Source organism: Indicator indicator, chromosome 19 (genome assembly GCF_027791375.1).
Source record: "Indicator indicator isolate 239-I01 chromosome 19, UM_Iind_1.1, whole genome shotgun sequence".
Lineage (NCBI taxonomy): Eukaryota > Metazoa > Chordata > Aves > Piciformes > Indicatoridae > Indicator > Indicator indicator.
In genome coordinates this window covers 11,386,550-11,405,238 of record NC_072028.1, presented here as the reverse complement: position 1 = coordinate 11,405,238, position 18,689 = coordinate 11,386,550, and the positions used below count along the sequence as shown (strand labels likewise).

The 18,689-nt window shown below is 49.6% G+C and overlaps 2 protein-coding genes across 2 annotated transcripts; one reads left to right on the top strand and one right to left on the bottom strand.

Annotated features, from left to right (window-relative positions):
* Positions 1–821: 821 nt before the first annotated feature.
* TAT (tyrosine aminotransferase) lies at positions 822–9,366 on the bottom strand. The gene is made up of 12 exons (XM_054389605.1): positions 9,328–9,366; positions 7,473–7,715; positions 7,203–7,307; positions 6,518–6,585; positions 6,000–6,158; positions 5,686–5,824; positions 5,149–5,201; positions 4,681–4,833; positions 3,718–3,846; positions 3,201–3,284; positions 2,225–2,323; positions 822–1,457 (listed from the first exon to the last, which is right to left on the bottom strand). The coding sequence occupies exons 2-12, from the start codon at positions 7,705–7,707 to the stop codon at positions 1,314–1,316; spliced, it is 1,368 nt and encodes a 455-aa protein (XP_054245580.1). The 5' UTR covers positions 7,708–7,715; positions 9,328–9,366; the 3' UTR covers positions 822–1,313.
* A 7,523-nt stretch (positions 9,367–16,889) lies between these two features.
* On the top strand, positions 16,890–17,942 carry MARVELD3 (MARVEL domain containing 3). The gene has a single exon (XM_054389505.1). The coding sequence runs from the start codon at positions 16,890–16,892 to the stop codon at positions 17,940–17,942; it is 1,053 nt and encodes a 350-aa protein (XP_054245480.1).
* The last annotated feature ends 747 nt before the right edge of the window (positions 17,943–18,689 follow it).

Here is an 18,689-nt window from a genome sequence, read left to right as displayed (position 1 = left end):
TTTTGTTTATCTGCCTTTGCAACAAAGTATCTGCAGAATCTGGCAAGACATCTGTCAGTATGTAAGCTAGAGCTAGCTCATTTTTTCCCGCCCCTGGGAATGCAGAGTTGACCTGTGGATCCCGACTCTGCAGGAGGACAGGTGAACAGAATTGTAGGTGATGACATGAGACACTCCATATTGCCTCTTCGGCTCCCTGGTCCCTGAGCTGGCCCATGAGTAATACTACCTCTTGACTGCACAGGCACTCCTCCTGTTTCCACGGAATTATCAGAACACTTTATTACTTTATGGGGCCATATATGTGATATGACAGGCTGTATAATGCTGGCATATCACAAACATCCTGCACAGTACAAACGTTTCATGGGGTGCCACCCATTTCTTCGTTATTGCAGGATGAAATTTGAACACAGAGGCAGCAGCATCTGGCAGGGCTGGCTCTGCAGCAGTGGGCACCAGTGCCTGCCACTACCTCCAGGGTTATGAGGGCCAGCAGGCAGATGCAGACAGGGCTGTTCTGTGACAAGGGGCCAGGCTGCCACAGCGAGCTGCCAGCATCAGCAGGAATATCCAGCTCTGGTCTATGCCATGCTGCCAGGGCTCAACCTGCCCTCAGGGCCTTTTGGGTGCCTTTGAGGGTCTGGTGACAGGGTAGTCCATGGACAGCCAGCTGCAAGGCAGGGGTAGGCCTAGGGCACTGTAGCACCATGAGCAGAGCAACGGTGACCCAGGCAGTGCCAAGGAATACCTGGTGCAAGAGGAGCACAGCACAAGGATTGGCATGTTAGAATGTTTATTAATAAAAAAAGTCACAATAACTTACTCCCTTTGTTGCACAAAGGGCTTGGTATAAAGAGCTCTGGCCTCCTAGGGTAACACAGGTAAGTGAGAGGTGGGTACATCTATTCTGAGATAGCAGCCTTCTCCTGTCCCCAAAGGGAAGCACAGCCAGCACAGAAGCTACTGGCCACATGGAGTCTGGGCCATGGAGCCTGGCACAGGGGCAGTCGTTGTGCCCCCGCCTGCAGCTGGTTCACAGGCAGCAGAGACCAACACAGGGTGCAAATGCAGAGTACATGGAGACCATGGGCACTGAACGCCAGAGGCTGTGCAAGCTGCAGTGGAGGAGGAGAGAGAAGAGGCTGATTCTTCCCGTAGTGCTGAGGGGTCTGTGGAGCACAAAAGGTGAAGCAGCAGGATGACAGCTGCTTGCAGGCAGGGGGATGTATGGCTGGCTGGAAGCAGCCCTGCCTGCCCAACTCCTGCCTCACACAAGGTCTAGCCTGGCAGAGGCAGGAGGCCAGCTGTGGCTACTTGTCACACTCCATATCCTGCCCTCCCTCAGCACCCTGGTAGTGCATCTCACAGAATTCCTGAATGCGACTGCAAGCCTCCAAGATCATCTCCTCAGGCACGGTGATCACCACACGGAAGAAGTTTGGATACTCAAAGCACTGAAATGAGAAAGAATGGAGCTAGCAGACATCCTGTAATAGTGTTATAGTTTCAGAGCCCTGCCTTAGTGCCTAGGTGCTGTGTCAGCAAGTCAAAATGGTCGGTGCAGGACAGACTGGCGAGCAGAAGGTCTGGACTCTTGCTGTCTGGGACTGGTTTTGATGTTCCAAGCAAATCTCCCATCTGCATCTGTGTAAATGTGATGCTGTGAGAGTGGCAGGCTGCAGGACTCTGTGGGTTATGTGAGACCCAGAGAATGGGTTGGAAGGAGTGAGAGGGCTGGAGAGTATTCAAGGCCCCCATCTGTGTTCAGAGTTGGAAGTGGAGATGGAAGGAGGCAGGAACAGGGCATAGATGATGATCCTGTACTCCATCCCTGTGCCCACAGAGGCTGGGAACTGGAGAAATGGTGAAGAAAGAAACACAGACATGAGCAATCCTGGGCCTCTGAGGGAGCAGCTTGAGCAAGTACACAGGAGGTACACAGGGTTCAGTGATATAGCTCTGTCAACTTGAGAAATACAGAGCAAGCCTGGAACCAAGAAGATCCTGGCACCCTGACTGAGGGCTGCTTGTGAGCCAGAGACTGCCAATCCCCATCCCTACACACAGGACCAGGAGTTCAGAGCCAGAACAAACACAATTACAGACCATGGACCCTGCACACAACCCACTAGTCCCCAGAGCTCAGGGCTACAAACTGCTGTTGCTGCTCTCCCCTGCTTTGGGCACACAGCTGCCTCAGGTTCTCAAGTGCTGAACTCACCGAGGCTGGCAAGCAGAAAACAGACTGCTCTGAAATGAGTCGCTCAGTGAACTCCACATCATTTTCAAACTCAGGGAAATGTTCCATTTCAATCTCAACCTGCAGGGTTGCATAGAACAGAATCACAGGATCATTTAGGTTGGAAAAGGCCTTGAAGATCATCAAGTCCGATGGTTAACATGGCAATGCAGAAGATCTGAAGATCCAGTGGAAGATAAATTTTACTAAATTACTTGATTTGAAATAAATGTTCAGATATTGCAGAAATACCTTAGCTGTGAAAGAATCTTAGAGCTATACCTCTACACAGAGCATAAACAGAATGACCTATGTAGCTCTAAGTAAGAGTGGAAGTGGAGCCAACCAACAACGACTTATCTACAGAACCTGAGTTAGGTTGATATTGCAGTGTTCTCCAGTTGTGGGTCCACATTTTTAAAAACTGTTGAAAGTCTGGAGACACTGATGGAAAACATGAGAAAAAATTATTAAAAGTGAGTTGAACGGATGATATTTGAATGCCTCAACTGAGATTGTTGAAAGTTTTGTTTTTTTTAGAAAAGCATGGAAAAAGGCAGAAAAAGAGGCAACAGCACAGGCAGAAGACAGATATGTTAGTATGAAGAAGGCTACATCTTCAACAGGAGGTATGATAATCTGACTTGTCATGTAGGGGCTTCCCATTGCCAATTAGCTTCAAATCCAGGTAAAACAACCTTGTCTTACAAACTACAAGTCAGAGCTGTATGCAAGAGCAAGTGAGTGAAATGTACCAGCCTCAGTTATGTGAAAAGAGGACCAAATATTTTGGCCTTCTGTAGCGATGGAGAGATGTCTATTGCACAGGACAATGTGAAATCCATGGTAAAGGAGACCAGGTACCAAGCACCAGTCTGAAACCACTGACAAACACTGGCAATGAGACTTAGCATGAGTGTTGATGATCTGGACATGGCATGGCACTCTCCTCACTTACCATGAGGTACATGGCTCCAGAAGGATGGACAGGCCGAAGGCCAGGGATAGCTGATAAGGCAGTGTAACAAAGGTCAGCATTGGACTGAAAAGCAGAAAGGAGAAATTTCAAAACAGGAGAAATTCCAGGAAGCAGCTCAGCAAATGGAAGCCAAGCTCTGGATGAGGACTATAAACAGGTTTGCCCACTGCGAATAAAGGCACAACAAATGCAAACAGTATGGATGATCATGGCCCTTAAGTATAGCAAGTGTGACTGAGCTGAGCTCAGCAAATCAGTATCAAACGTCCCATTCCCTGGGCCACCAGCTGCTGGGCTCTCTGAGACTTAGCACAGCCAGTGTTTCTGCCCCAGTTACCATGTCTCCTGCTAGAACAGATTCATTTGCCTCTCCTACTCACAGGCACAAGTGCACCTTGCATTGAGGTGGGGAGGGATGGGATGATGAACTAGCGAGATATGACTACCTCCAGACAGCCCCTGAACAAACCATGCTGACCTGTCACAGCCTGTTTACCTTCAGGAAGCTGAGTGTGTTGTGGTAGAATTCAGGGGGTGTTCGTTGCAAGATATGTTCCAGTGCTCCTTGGACAAGAGTACAAGGTCCTAGGATCCTTTGACTCAGTCTTAGAAGGCCATCCCTGATCTGAAGAAAACATGGTGATATTTGCAGCTCAGATTGTGTGTCCCTAAAGGAATCAGGCAGCCCCATGGACTACTCTCTGTATTGCTACAGCTGTGCAGACCCCTCTCTTCAGTGAGCACAGAATACTAAAGAACATTGGCTTGACTATATGTCAAGTATTCACAGACTATTTTTGGTATCATTCTCTGTTTCTAAGCTGTGAATTGTAATGCAAACAGAGACAACCTTTGGAGCTTCACAATCTGACTGAAAACAGGCCAGAATATAGCCAATGCAAATAAATCCAGAGCTGTTCCAAATACCACTTTGCATTTCCCCCTTAGATTTGGGCCCACAATCTACCCTTTCAAAGCAGGGAGGGGACAAAATACGTTAGCTCTTCTGCTCACTCAATTGGTCCTCTTCTCCCTCTTCCTCTGCAGAAAGCTCTTTAGGTTGCAAGGTCACTGCAGCAGACGGTTGTCCTCGTAACACAACTGAACAAATAGCCAGATAAAGTACTGGCAGCACTGCAAGCTGCTTTGATCTTACTTTTAAGAGAAACAGTACAGAAGCGCATAGAGACTACATACGGACTCTGCACGCTGGATAAGCCATGCAATACCTTCAGTGCACACTGGCAAAGCTAAGGAATTAGAAGCTCACAAAAAAGACACAAGGAGTGTGTTACATCATAGATGTGGGTAGAAGGCCACATATGGGAGCTGATGGAGTAAGGAAGGGACATGTGAGAGCAAAGCAGTAGCACATGCCTGTATCAGTTAAAGCCCTGGTGATCCACACACTGAAGACACTCTAGGTCCCCTGCAGACAGTGACAATGAGCAGTTCTCACCTCATTACCAAAGATGTCTCTCCTGTCATGAATTAGGATCCAGCCCATCCGCCAGCCAGGCACTAACCACCTCTTTGCCAAGCCACCACAGGACAAGATCGGCACATTTGTGCTGAGAGTTGCAATGGGTTCATACTTGCAGTCACCAAATACCTGCAACAGGAGACTGTGTTATGGTTGTCCCTGCCTCTTACTGTGAGAACTGCAGGGGTGTGCATGAGGCACAAGACAGGAGGCAGAGAAGTGATGGGAAATTGATGGTGATAGGTCCCCCATTTTCACATGAAAACGAGCCACTTGGGAAGAGGAAAGGAGAGGTATCCCTGGGACTGCACACCAGAGGACTGAGAGCTCCAGGATAAGGGAGTGAAGCTGTCACTCATTTCTGGAGACCTAGGTGCCATGGCCAAAGGGCAAGTGCATCAGACAGGCAGTGCAGGGGTGTCAAGGATTGCAACTGACACTCACCATGTCTCCATAGATCTCGTCAGCAAGGATGGGGATGCACTGTCTTGATGCCACTGTGGGAGAGAAGGCATTTAGCTCTGTGAGAGCAGACTTGATCTTTGCTGCAGGGCCTGGCAGGGCTCTGAGGGAAGCTCTGTCCCAGGGCAGAGGGTGTCTATTCAGCATTTGAAGAACTCAATCCTGTCTTGGCTGAGCCTAGTTCTGCTGTTACCTGTGGAGGCAGGCAACAAAGCCTTGCTGCTGAATGAACAGGTGTCTGAAAGCATAGGGCTCCCTATGAACACTCTCCCTCTGCAAAACCAGAGTGGAGAAATGAGCAGTCCAGGCCACACTGTTTGAGGAAGAAGACATGCTCTCCATGTTCTTGCCCAGAAAAGGCAACACCTTCACACTGAGAAAGCCCTGCTTCCTGGGCCAAAGTCAGTCATGGGCAGAGAAACAAAACCCTGAGCCGTGGTGCTGCAGTGATTGAGACATGGGCAGTGTGGGTGGACACTGGATTGCAACCATCCAGATACAACACACAGTCAGCCTCACCTGCCAGGATCTTCTGGAGGTGGCTTTTGCTGAACACAGAGCCACAGGGGTTTGATGGATTGTTCACAATGAGGCAAGCTGTCTTCTCATCCACCAGAGACTCCAAGTGCTCCAAATCAATTTCCCAGGCCTTCTCTGGCTAGTGAAGTGAAGGGGAAGTAACAGCTGAGGAACTAGACTTGCCACACAGGGTGAGGTGTGATAGGGTGCCCAGGTTTGCTCAGGTTATCTTCACCCGCTTCCCAAGCAGGGCCAGGGTATTTCTGAGAGGCAGAAATGTCAGAGCTGCCCCTTCCATGCCTGCCATCACTTACCAAGAGGTTGTAGAGTTTGACTTCAATCCCCATAGACAATGCCAGAGTCTTGTAGAGGGAGAAGCCAGGCCGTGGCACCAGGATGTTCTGGCCCGGGTTGGCCAGCACTGCCAAGGCAAGTTCTATAGCCTGGCTGCAGCCGCTTGTTAAGATGACATCCTGCAAAGAGTACACAGGAGTCAGCAGAAAGCCTGGGGACTCTGAAGTGCCCCAGCCATGTGGCAGTGATGTAATCCCCAGGTTCTGCCAGGTGAGAGCTTCTCAGCCAAAAAGATGAGTCCCAGGCAATCTCCACCAGCTGGAAAACTCAGCCTCTTCCTGAGGGCAGACAAGGGCTTGGGGCAGGGAATAAGAGTAGCGGGAGGCCACTATGGGACAAGGTCAAGGGCTAGCCTTCAGTCCCACAGATGAGCAGGGGAGAGACAGAGCTGGGGCAGGGTCTTCATGCCATGTGGTCTAGGCAAGGGCAGCAGCACCCTGCTCACTCCAGCAGGAGTACCTCAGCTGGGCATCAGTACCTGGGCCTTCAGCGGTGCCTCTGGGCAGCTGTAGTAGGCGGCCACTGCTTCCCGGCAGGATGGGTAGCCTAGGGAAAAAGGAACCACACATGGAAGAGAGGGGTTCACAGACCATTTCCCCCTGTTTGTTTTTTTTTTTTTTTTCTCCAAGAACAGGACTCACAGCTGCCACCCAGCCAGGGGAAGCTCATTTGTTTCTGATGCTGTCCCAAGAGGCTGTCCTGCCTCAGGACAAGCACTGTGCAGCCTGCGGCTGGGCCAGGCAGGCCAAGAGCAGTGACAGGCTATGGGCAGGGAGGCAGGCTCTGGCCCCACCATGCCCTGGGCACAGAACCAGCAGGAGCATGGCAGGGGTTAGCCAGGGAGCTGCAGGAGGACAAGTGCTTTTATGTGGCTTTCACTGCTTACTGATGGCACAGAGGCAGCTGTCCCTGCCAGCACATGGAATGTCTTTTGAGGCAGATGTGATCTATGATCTGTGCATGCTTTTTGCTGTAACTGCAAACAAGGCCCAGGTAGTCTGTCAAGCCCAAAGGGAGTCCTGGGGTCAAGGCAGATCAGAAGGGAACTTGGCTGAAACTACCAGCAGGAAGACAGAGCACTGAGCCAATCTGGGTTTGCAAACCCTGCCTGCTGTAACGGCTAGGGGAGAAAGGACAGCATCTGCAGAGCTGTGTAAGCTTACCAACAGATGGAGCATAGCCATTGTAACGTCCAGAGTCCAAAACCTCCTTCACAGCCTGTGTGACTTCATCATTTGTGGGAAGGTTTCCAAAGACAGTTGGGTCTCCTTTTCAAAGATTGAGAAATAGTAAAGTTCACTCATCTGTGACAGGCATAGAGCTGTATGGTTGTATGGCCTATCCCTGAAGCTTTGTACTTCAGTGCCCTGCAATCTGCCAGCCACACGGTTAACCCCACCACCCAGACACTTCAGCCACAGCAGTATGCTCACCTAAGGACAAGGAGATCATAGCTTTCTTTGGGTTGGGCTCCACCTTCATGGTGTCTACGATGGCTCGGACGGGATTGAAAGTTTTCTTTGACATTTCAGAAGCCCTGACAGCCCATCTTGGCTTCCGGCTCTTCACCTTCCCCAGGGATATGTTGTTCCCATTGGTCTTGAGATGAACATCCAGCATAGGGGCATGATCTCCATGGCCATTCACTTGGATCAGGTATGAGTCCATCCTGAGAGCTGTCAGTGTGAAGTGGATTTCCTGGGCTTAGTTAACACATGCCTGTCTGGGGCCACAGACCACAACTCCCCAAAAGTAAAACTTCTGAAAGTCATAGACCCTACTTACTGCCTATCAACACCTTAGCAGCAGCAAACAGGGCTGTATATGGGGACAGGATGAAGTGAAAACCCACATGCAATTGAGAGCACAAAGCAGAAGGAAAGAAAAAGGTACCTCTGTGTGCTAGCTGCACCAGTGCCTAGCATAGACTTGCCATGCTGAGGAGGCGCAGGCCCTGCTAAATCTAGCAACCCAGAGTTAGCAACATGTTGTAGTCTCCGCTTGTCTGCAGATTCAAATGTTCCTCTGACAAAAGAGCCAGACCACCTGGCCACCAGGTCATGTTCTCCCCTCAGCACAAGTTGCAGCCACAACCATCAGCCCACTACATGTGTTCACATCCAGAAGATCTCTCCAGTCCGCAGACAGAAACGCAGCACTCTGCAAATCAAATCTCAGATGCTAAAAAGGTAGTTCTGGTCCAATGTGATAAGGACACACTGAGAAGCGGCAGGGTATAGGTTACAGACACTTGCCACTGTCAGCAGAGCAACAGAGAGTAACAGAGAGTAACAGAGAGCCTAGATCAAAAGATTGTGCTTAGAAAATGGAGCACGACTGGTGTGGCCAAGAGGGAAATTGGGGAAGTGGCAAAGGACCTGTAGTCCTGCCCAAGTCTGGGTAACAAGGAAGGCACAGCAGAGAAAGAGCTGCCTTTTAGGCCCCAAAATACACACAAAAGTGTTTATACACCCCAGCATGTATACTCAGAGCACAAGCCAGACCCAGCCAGCAAAAGCCTTACTCATGAATTGCTGCTTACTCAGGACTTTCCACCTGAAGAAGGTTAGGGACTGAGCAGGCAGACATGTCCTGAGCTACTGCCCCCATTCTTGCTGATACTGGCACAGAGTCTTGTAAGCCTGCCACAAATTGCTTGTTCTCTGTATTACCCTCTTTCTCTGCTCCACTGAAAGGCAATTCAGTGAATGGTGGCCCTTTCTTGACGGTAGTTAGTTATCCCAATGCTCACAGACATTCACAACAAAGCTACCCTTTCCTTACTGCAGAAACTGAGCTGGAAGACTTGTGGCATTGCCTGGTTCAGGCAAAATTTGCCATTTCAACAAATTTCTCATTGCTTCAGTGAAGCATGCACCTAGAGATGCCCCATGCTGCTGTAGTTTACTCTGCCAACAGCGTCTCACTACTTAGTTATAGCAACTCAGGCTGATCTAACAGAGCCACAAAACAAGATTTCAGCTCCTTTGCTACCAGTACCTTCTGGGTCTCCTTTCTACCAAAAGAAAGGCAGCTAAAGACATGTGCAGCAGGGCTGCAAAAAAAAAAAAAAATGAGCAAAGAATGAACCACATATCTCAGTTCAACAGCAGGGCTGAGACTCAAATGTACAGTGCAGAGTCTATCCCAGTAGAGCCTTCACGGCACCCCACAACATGGTTCTCTTGTAGACAAAGGCACAATGGACACTTTCCAGTTAGGCAGCCAGGGAAGATCGCCCCACTTCTCCCCCTAGAAAAGCCAAGGTACCAGAGTATAGCACTTTACCTTCCACAGAACAGAGAGGGAGACGCCAGCAAGCTTTGGGGTCCAGTCCTACTTTTCATTCAGGACAAATCCCTTTGAGAGGAATTTCCTGCAAATTCTTGCCCATGAAATAATCCCCAAAACTGGGCGTTGGGACTGAATCGTTTAGCCATTGGCTCACAGAGAGGGCTGCTCTCCCCACCCAAAATTGCCCTTTCCTCCCCATTGCAACTATGTTCACTTCAAACACCTGGAACCTGCCTGTGCATTAACTCTTTCTGGGGGCAGACCACACAGAGACACAGCTTGGCTTCCTGGAGGCCCTGGGCTGCCTCCCTTTGGACCACTTCCCTCTGTCCTCAAAGATTGTGGGGGGCAAAGCTTCCCAGAGTCCAGGTATTCCAGCCCTAGCACTTTGTAATGCACCAAGAGTGGATTCATGGTTCCCAAAACCTGCAGAAAGCATCAGTCTGTCCTCATCTCAAAGGCTCTGGGCTCCCAATGCAGCAGCTGAGAAAGCACAGTATGTGGAATCATTATAACGAGGAGATACCTTGCTCCACAGGCTGGCACTTTCCTAGCTGGTGTCTTGGAGGCACCAGGACCTGAAGTGTTAAAGGAAACTCACATTGCTATGGGTTTGGTTTTTGTTTTGGTTTGGTTTTGGGTTGGGTTTGGTTTTTTGTTGGTTTGGTTGTTGGTTTGGTTTGGGTTTTTTTGGTTGCTGCAAGGCCCAAGTAAACTCATGATTTTGGCAGCTAGCAGAAATGATGCAGTTCTCTCTCTGACAGTACTGCAAAGTACAGTGACACCATTTTCAGAGGGCCCTCTTTTGCTAAGTGATGTGAAACCTGTCCCTCCCTGTCCCTTCACTCCTGCAGGTCTGGGATAAATAAGAGAATCATCTGCACCCTCCTTGTCTTCCAATGGCTGCTTCAAGTCTTCCTTTGCTGCCTTGACAGTATATGTGCAGAGATCAAAGAGTTGCTCAAGGACAAAAGGGATCCTGCTAATCTTCTAACAAGACTGCTGGCACCTTCCCTGCAGAAGCCAGCAGTCACTGTGATTTTTGCCTCGTTACACTTGCTCCTGCATGGTAAAAGAAAGGACTGCTTGTGCTCAATCCATGCTCGCTACACCACCAGCTAAAAGGCTGCATCTCCCCAGGTGCAAGCCCTGGCTCCTTCCCTAGTGCTGGTGCTGAGGTGACACTGCTGGGGAGCCATGACCTGCTGTTGGCCACAGTGCCTCAGCTGGCATTACTGAGGCCACAATGGATGCCAGGGACTTGGGGCTGGAGGCAGGCTGGGAGCTGGTGAAGTGCAGGCAGCAGGTCCAGCCAGGGTCCCCAGTCCCAGCTTGGCTGGCAGGTCTCCCACAGCAGCCACCCCACTACAGGCTTTGGACAAGGAAGAACACCTTTTAAAAACACTTCATGGATAAATGTCTTGTACTGAAGCTACTTGGACTCTCTACTGAATGCTGCACAGTTCCAGAATACTTTGTCCCTTCTTTTTACAGACGCCTTACGTGACCAACCTTTAGAAGTTCATGGAGGCCTAGGGTTTGTTTCTTCACTTTCCCCACCCGGTCTCAACTTTTGCCCTACTGCAGCCCTGACAGGGTTAAACACAGCGCTGGGAGGGCTCAAGGACGATACCGCATGTTCTGCTTAGCAGCAGCCCTGCAGATGATGCAACTGAGGCTCTACCTGTAATACTGCACACAGTAGTGGGGTTCAGGGGAGGGCATGGGGGAAGTCTGCTGCCAAGATGGTAACAAATTTGGCTCTGGAGACATAGGTAGACCCAGTTACACAAGGCTGAGAAACTGGCCAGATGAAGGGGTGGTATGCAATGGGGTCAGTGGGTTTCTCCTGCTATTAGTACCTCTTTCTCCTCTCTCTGCAGGACTCCAGTCCTTCTCTGGATGCTCATGTGAGGTCTTCTGGTCTCCACAATCTTGTGGTGCACAGAGCCTCCAAGGCCTGAAGCATGAGCACGCAGCTCAGGACTCCATATTCTACAAATATGTCCAACCCACCCCTTGCATGGTGGATGACACTGAAAGCCAAGTTGTAGAGTCTAGCTAGAGGTGTCACTTCTGGAACAGCAGCCTGTGTGCAGCAAGCAGTTTGCAGAGTGCTCTTGCCAAGGCTGTAAGCAGGACTTTGGAGAGGGGAGCAGTGGCACTCAGGACCTGTCTGATCACTGCAGTTCTTTTGAAAGCAGACGAGGTTGTTCACAACACACATGAATGCAGGGTGCTGCATCAGGGGCAGTGACACTCCATCTAAGCTCCTGATAGAGCTCTCTTCTGCAGGCTGTGGGCCAATCTGAAACCAGCTGCATTAGCGCACCTGCTTTAATGAGTGCACTCTCCTACAGCTGCAGTTTGTCGAGAAAACTATGGAATACTTTCAGGACATCCCGGGAGCCTCCCACAATACCAGTGTCTGGAAACGCAGTGCTGCAACCTGATACCAGCTGTGCGGGACCATCCAGATTCCTGTCCCCAGCCATGGACTGCTGCCCCTCCGTGGAGGGGAAGGAGCCCAGCAGCTGCAAAGGCCCTTGCACGTTCACCCTGGGCGCTGAGTCCCTCGCAAGCATGCTGAGAGACAGAGTGCACTCTAGGTTCATTCACGGAGAGCTGGAGTCACTGGTGAGCTACAGGCCCAACAGCCATGAGGAAACACAGATGCTGAGAGGAAGGTTCCACAAAGTGTGAGCATTAACGTCTCCTGGGTACAGGCAGTGAAAAGAAACACCTTGTTCAGCCTTGCTTACCTTTGCTTACAGGTAAACATTATGTCAGTGCATAACTGTGTTTGAGTTATGACTTCAGAGACTTGAGCTGTCGCACGTTTTGTTGTGGCAGATGCCCCCTTGATGGCCTTGAAGCCACAGGGGCACTGACCAGCCAATGGGGAAGAGACGGAAAGGGGTATGGTGACTTTGTGGGGCAAGGCGACACTGTGAGCTTGCTGTGAGTGGGGTGGTGGTGTGGATGAGGTATTTAGATCATGTAAAGAATCAGCATCAACAGTATTAACAGAAATGGTTTCAATATGAATTTATAAAAGTGCAACTCAACAAAGTTTGAAGACAAGGTTCGCTCTATGACTCACTTTAAAGGTCCTGAGGTAGCAGATGCTTATTCATCAGCCAGTTATCAGAGTGATTTAATAACATTTGCTATAATCAACACAGGGACTTAAAGATTCAAAAATGGCAAGGTTGCCCCCAGACTTACAGCAAAGTTTCTCAGTCAAATCTATCACAGAGAGACATATCTACACACAGAAATACAGAGATTAACACACACAAAGAATACATAGAGATAGAGAGAAATTATATCTGAAACTTTGCAAAATCCAGTTGTAGTGAATCACTGCTCTCCTTAGGCAGCATTTGCCAGTTGAACATCTTTGAACCCTTTCTCTTCATTGGCATCGCTCTGTAGATGAACTTGAAAATCCTCATGAAATCTATTCTTCAAAATCTTGTTTTGAATCTATTCTTCAAAATCTGGTTTTTGAAGTCCTCAGGAAATCTCCCCTGAGTTTCCCAGCTCAGGGGGAAGCCTTCTCTGATCCCAGACAGCTCTAAGGGTCTCACTTAGGATTGATATTTATAGAATTGAAGGATTATTGTTCCTTTGGTCAAGTTATTTTTGTGTTTTGGTTTGGGTGAGATTTTTCTTGGTTTTGGTGTGGTTGGTTTGCTTGGTTTTGTTTTGTTTTGGGGGAGTTTTGTTTGTTTGTTTTTCTTTTGGTTTGTTTTGCTTTGCTTTGTTTTCATTTGGCTATAATATTGTCACGTAGTTTTGTTTTCTTCCAGAGTGGGCTATGACCCAGGCAGCAGGAATTTCCCAGGGAACAGGAGTTTCAGGTAAATTTAGGGAGTGCCCAATTGTCCCAACTCACTGCACTTATAACTGAGGAAGTGCCAGATTGTCCCAGCCCATTGCACTTGTAACCAAGACAAGAACACAGTGTTGGCTAGTCCTGACATTGCAATGTGCCCGAGGAGGTCTGCACCACCCCAGCTGGGCAGTATCAGGCACCTCTTTCTCTGGGAGCACAGACATGCCAGCCCCTCTCATGACTGCATTTGAGCCCCAGTGATAGAAATCCACCATCTGCCAAGCAATCTGCTCCGGCAGCAGCTGCTCATCATTTTACAAAGTGGTGGAGTTGGGGTGTGTGGAAGAAGTACTGTCTTTTTCGAGGGGGTTGCCTAAGTCATATCCCTTTTGCTTCAAGCTAAGCTCACTGCTTTCTGATCATGCCAAAAACAGACAGGGAAATAAAAAAAATCCTCCTCCTCTTGGCAGGAACTTTTCACAAGCTTGCAAGCTGTTAAGATACCTCCCTATTTGACAGGCTTGCAAGTTGTTAACAAACGCCTGCTCTGTCAAATGAGAGGACTGGCATTTTTCTCATGGGTTGCATTTCTAGAGCTTTCTTTTGCTTTCATCTGGATCCCCTCCAGCTGACAGACTTGCCTCTGGACACGCAATGCGCAAGACTGGAGAGCTACCAGGGCAGAGGGGGTGGGCAGAAGAGTTTCTTCACATGTCCTACACATGACATTCCTGTTTATATACCCTAGCAATGTTAGCTTTTTTCGCAACAGGATGACACTGTGGACTTGAGTTCAGTTTGTCATTCACAATAACCTCCAGTTCTTTCCTGCAGCACTGCTGCATCATCATTGTGCTGCTCTCATTGTTCCTGGTTATTTATTTATGTGGGGCAGTCAATAAATCTGGCTGTGGTGTTCAGCAGTGATTGTGCTGCAGCTCTCAACTGCCTCACACTGGAGAAATATGAGGCAGCTCATGACTTGCTCCTTCCACTTCACCCTCCAAGTTCCCAGGGAGGGCACTGAACCAGGTCAGACCTCTGGGCTCATGGCAAGCCAGACCAGGCCCTTCCCTCCCTTTAGTGCAGCAGAAACAGCAGAGCCAAAAAAAAAAAAAAAAAAAAAAAAAAAAAGAGAGAAGCCAAAGCAGAGGTGAAGATTAACTTTGGTGTCCCCAGCTTCTTGTTGATCTCTTTTGCTGACTGCTACTTGTTGCAGTGAGAATGGGAACCCAGACGGTAATGCTGCCCAAACTCAACTGTGGTACTTTGAGGAGGAGTGAGATGATGCAAAGCATTTTTTTTTAAAAAACAATTATCAAAATAGCAGCAGAAAATGGAATAAGATTGACCCAGTTCTACAATACCTTGAAGTTTGTACCTCACCCGTTAGCAGCAGACACACTAGTACAACATGAATGCATCACAGCATCAACAGCATGGTTTCCCAGCTCTGTCTTCAATCAAGTAATTCCAGCACATCCTGAATTCCAAAGAAAATTTCAGCTCAGGTTGCAGAAGCAGTACTCTGTATGAGAAACATTTGTTTAATCTCTTCTTCTGACTCATGATTATTCACCCTAGTTGTTCATGTCCCTCACAAGGCCGTTAGAAGCTCTACTAAGCAGAATGGCACTGCTCATAATCCTGAAAGTACACAAAGGATCACTAAGGCTCATTGTGTGCATGATGGCTTGAAGGCCTGGGTTCTGGCACATGAATGTGAACCATGCAATATATGCATACCAAAAGGAGTGCACAACATCCTCATTGCTGAGCATCTGCCTTATCTCCAGAGCCCTCACCCTAAATTCCTATGATCTCCCCATTTCCAAGTTTATTGTCATCACAGAACTCCTATCCCCTCTATCTGAACTGAGGGTTGGACAAAAAATGATTTTGTTTTGCTTCTCTCTTATCCCCAGACTGAGTAGATTTTAAGACGAGTTTTCAGATCTTCTGTCCTTCATAGAGTCAGGCAAAATGTTTTCTGCAGTGCCAAGGTGCAGAAGTACTGCGGTGCAGAAGTACTGCAGTTTTTAGGTTCCTTGTGGGATCAGCTGTAGGGTTGTTGCTCCTGCAAGGACAGAAGGGTGAAGCAATCTCACTGTTCCCACCAGTCTTGTAGATGAAGGAAATGTATTTCTGCATTTCAGTGACAAATTTGGACCTCTTGAGGCACATATTCAGACACTGTATCTGAGACCTCATGGCATAACCCTGTTTCCCTAAAAAGTCTCTCTTTTCTTAAGTGCCACAAAAGTATTTCTTTGCAATGCTAAAGCTTTTCCAGTTAGTGTTTGGTCAAACTCTTGGATCAAAGCATTCCCTCTGTGGAATCTTCTATGCTTCCCTCTGAGTTTTCAGAATCAGCTGGGCCCTTAACAGCCCTGAGAAATGCTGACACTTGTGCAAGGCTGAGATCTTGGGCACTTGCTTTCACTCCAGCAACCACCAATAAACAAAGGAATCATTAGCTCATTGCCTCCTCTGCCAGAAGGTGGTGGCTGTGCTCAGCAGCCTCCTGGAACAGGATGACAGCCAGTCCCACTGGGCAGCAGGGCACAATTGTGCATGGAAATGGAGCTGCCAGTAGAAAGGTCACATCATATTGTCTGAAGTGGCCTCCAGCAAACAGACACAGAAGAGGTCTATTTGGTTCTGTCTGAATAAATGTAAGGTAATACATCTAAAGAAAATTACCTGAGTGTGGCTTGAAGAGGGTGACCTGGCAGCTGCACTGCAGGACACTACCATGAGGGTAATGGAGCACTAGGACAGGTTGCCCATGTAGGTGGTTGGGGACCAATTCCTGGAGATACTCAAGATGAGGCTTGACAGGGCTCTGAGCAACCTGATCTAGTTGAGGAAGCCTCTGCTTACTGCAGAGGGGCTTGGACTAGATGACCTTTGGAGGTCCCTTCCAACCCAGACCATTCTATGATTCTATAACAGATCCCAAGTTATTGATTGCTGTCCTCTAGAGACACAGTCTCCACACTATGTCAGCTGGAGAAGCCACAAAAACAGCACAGGACAAGGCAGAGGCAGCCATGCTGCTGTGACTGCTACAAAACCCTGGTGCACTCACGTCTTTACTGCTGCAGAGATCCAATCACCACATCACAAGCCAGGTTGAGGGAGTTAAGGAAGGTAGAGGGAAGGCAGAGGAAGGCAGCTGATAGAACAAAAGGAATGGTGCCACTGCTGTGCAAACAAAGACAAAAAAGGCTGGGACATGGGTTTGAGAAGGGAACAGGGACAGGACTGAGGTTCACAGAGGCACGAGGTGGCAGACACTGTCAAAAAACCGCAGCACTTGTGAAAATGAGCCGGTGCTCAGTTTCTAACAAGTCACACGAGTACTTGTTACATAGCAGGGGAGGAACTTCAAGACCTCGTCGCCGCAAGGGTTGTGGGGATCGAGTCTGCGTGAAGGGAGGGGGAACGGCTCCGAAACAGGTGCCGAAGGGAGCGGCCCCGACGCACCTCCTGAACACCTCCCTCGGGCGGGGCAGGGCTCGGCCGTGGCGAGAGCGTTCGGCATTCCGAGGAGGACCCCGGCAGGGCTGCGGCGAGCCCCGGGCGGAAGGGTCGGAGGTTTCGCCACTCCGATCGCAGCGCGATCCCGCACCGAGCCGGTGCCAGCTGCGCGCCCGGCCGCCCAACCCAGCCCTCTGGTCCCAGCGCCGGCGGTGCGCGGCCACGCCGGACCATGGCGGAGCAGAGCAGCTCCCACGGCCGGGAAACATCGGGGCGGGCGGGCGGTGAGGTGGGCAGGCAGGTGGCCACGAGGGGCCCGATCGGGGAACGAGACAGGGTCCGGCGGGGCGGGCAGACTACTGTGAGGGGCTCGGTTGGGGCACGGGACGAGGTCCGGCGGGGTGGGCACGCAGCCGTGAGGGGCCCGGTTGGGTGGCTGCCGTCCCCGCCGCAGTCCTCCTTCAGTGCCGTGCCTGGAGTAGGGCCAGAGGGGCCGCCAGGAAGCTGCGCAGCCGCGCCGGGGCTGCTGGAGTGCCGCCGCTGCGGTTACCTGCGCACGGGCAGGGGTGAGTGGGGCGGGAGGCGGCCGCGGGAGCGGCCCGATGGCTTCCTTCCGGGAGCTGCCGTTTCGCTGCCGTCCGACCGCGGGCCCACCTCTGCCCTTCCCCTTTCAGCCTGGTGCCAGGTGGTGGAGGTGCTGCTCGCCGTGCTGCTCCTGGCCTGCACCTCCGTGTCCGGCAGCTCGACGGGAGGCTACACGGGTTTACCTAGCCTGGGGGGCGTCTACTACTATCACTTTGGCGGGGCGTACAGCGGCTTCAGTGGAGCAGACGGGGAAAAAGCCCAGCAGCTCGACCAGCGCTTCTACCTACAAAAGCTGCCAATCGCAAGAGCTGCAATGGCCGTGGGAGGGTGTCTCCTGGTCTTCTCTTGCCTTCTTATTTTGCTTGGTGTTCTGCGGTTACCGTGGCATTTCCCAACCTGGCTGCTAATTGAATGCATCTTGGACATCGTCATTGTAATTGGCATGGTGCCTGCTCTATACTATTTCTTCCATTTTTTGCTGGGGGTTTATAATTCATCAGTGTGCAAAGAGAGAGAACAGCTTTATCAAAGCAAAGGCTATCAGGGGTTTAGATGCAGCCTGCATGGGGCAGAGATTGCTACTGGCTTCGCAGGCTGCATAGCTATCATGGCATACCTGCTCAGTGCAGGCCTAGCTGTCAGGGGGTACAGAACAGTTCACAAACTGAAGCAGAAACCAGTACAATCATACCAGCTTTAGAATGATTTCTCCACTCCAGTAATAGCTGATTTTTGTCAGCGTCCTTATCCTGAGACAAAGCAATATGCTTTTCCTTGCTTCTAGGCAGGGCATCCTTAATGCTGCAGCAGAACACAGAGAGTACAGCTCTAAATACAGTAGTCAAGCTGTTTCTAACTTGAGTTTGCATTATTTTAGTGGACACAAAAGTTAGTTGGATGGCTTCATCTGGTGGCTGTCCCATAGCAGAGAATGACCTTATGTAGCTGACTAGTGAGCTGCCCGATTCAAAGGTAGCCTTCCCATCCCCTCTGTTGGGTATCCTGTTCTCCAGTGAGGTCTTGCTACAAGTATGGCTACTATGTACTTCTGCTGATGAATGGCTTTCTGTAGCTGAAAATGTCTTCACAAAGAGCAAAAGTGATGGAGCCAAAACACAGTTGATTGAGGCTGCCAACTATTGCTTTTGTGTACGTCTCTGAGAACTAACAGAGCAGTCTGAGTGTGGCATTTGTAAAGCATAACTTGAAAACAATGAATATACTCAGCCTAATTAGTAGCACAAATGCATTTTCAAACCCTCCTGGAGAGGGCACATTTTTGTATGAAATGATCTTTCGTATAATTTGTATACAATGATTTTGCTGAAAAAGATGCCCTCTGTTGGGATAGTATGACAAAAAGCTTTTAAGTGCTCAAACGTGGTTTAAAATAGAATAATGTTTTCAAGATACGTTTTTAATATACAAGTTGGGGAAATGAGGTACT

Excerpts from the sequence above, each read along its gene's own strand:
- TAT (XM_054389605.1), bottom strand. The coding sequence starts at position 7,707 with ATGGACTCATACCTGATCCAAGTGAATGGCCATGGAGATCATGCCCCT. Across the intron at positions 4,834-5,148 it reads ACGAGATCTATGGAGACATG|GTATTTGGTGACTGCAAGTA; the intron begins GTGAGTGTCAGT and ends CTCCTGTTGCAG. Across the intron at positions 1,458-2,224 it reads TTTTCTGCTTGCCAGCCTCG|TGCTTTGAGTATCCAAACTT; the intron begins GTGAGTTCAGCA and ends TTCTCATTTCAG.
- MARVELD3 (XM_054389505.1), top strand. The coding sequence starts at position 16,890 with ATGGCGGAGCAGAGCAGCTCCCACGGCCGGGAAACATCGGGGCGGGCG.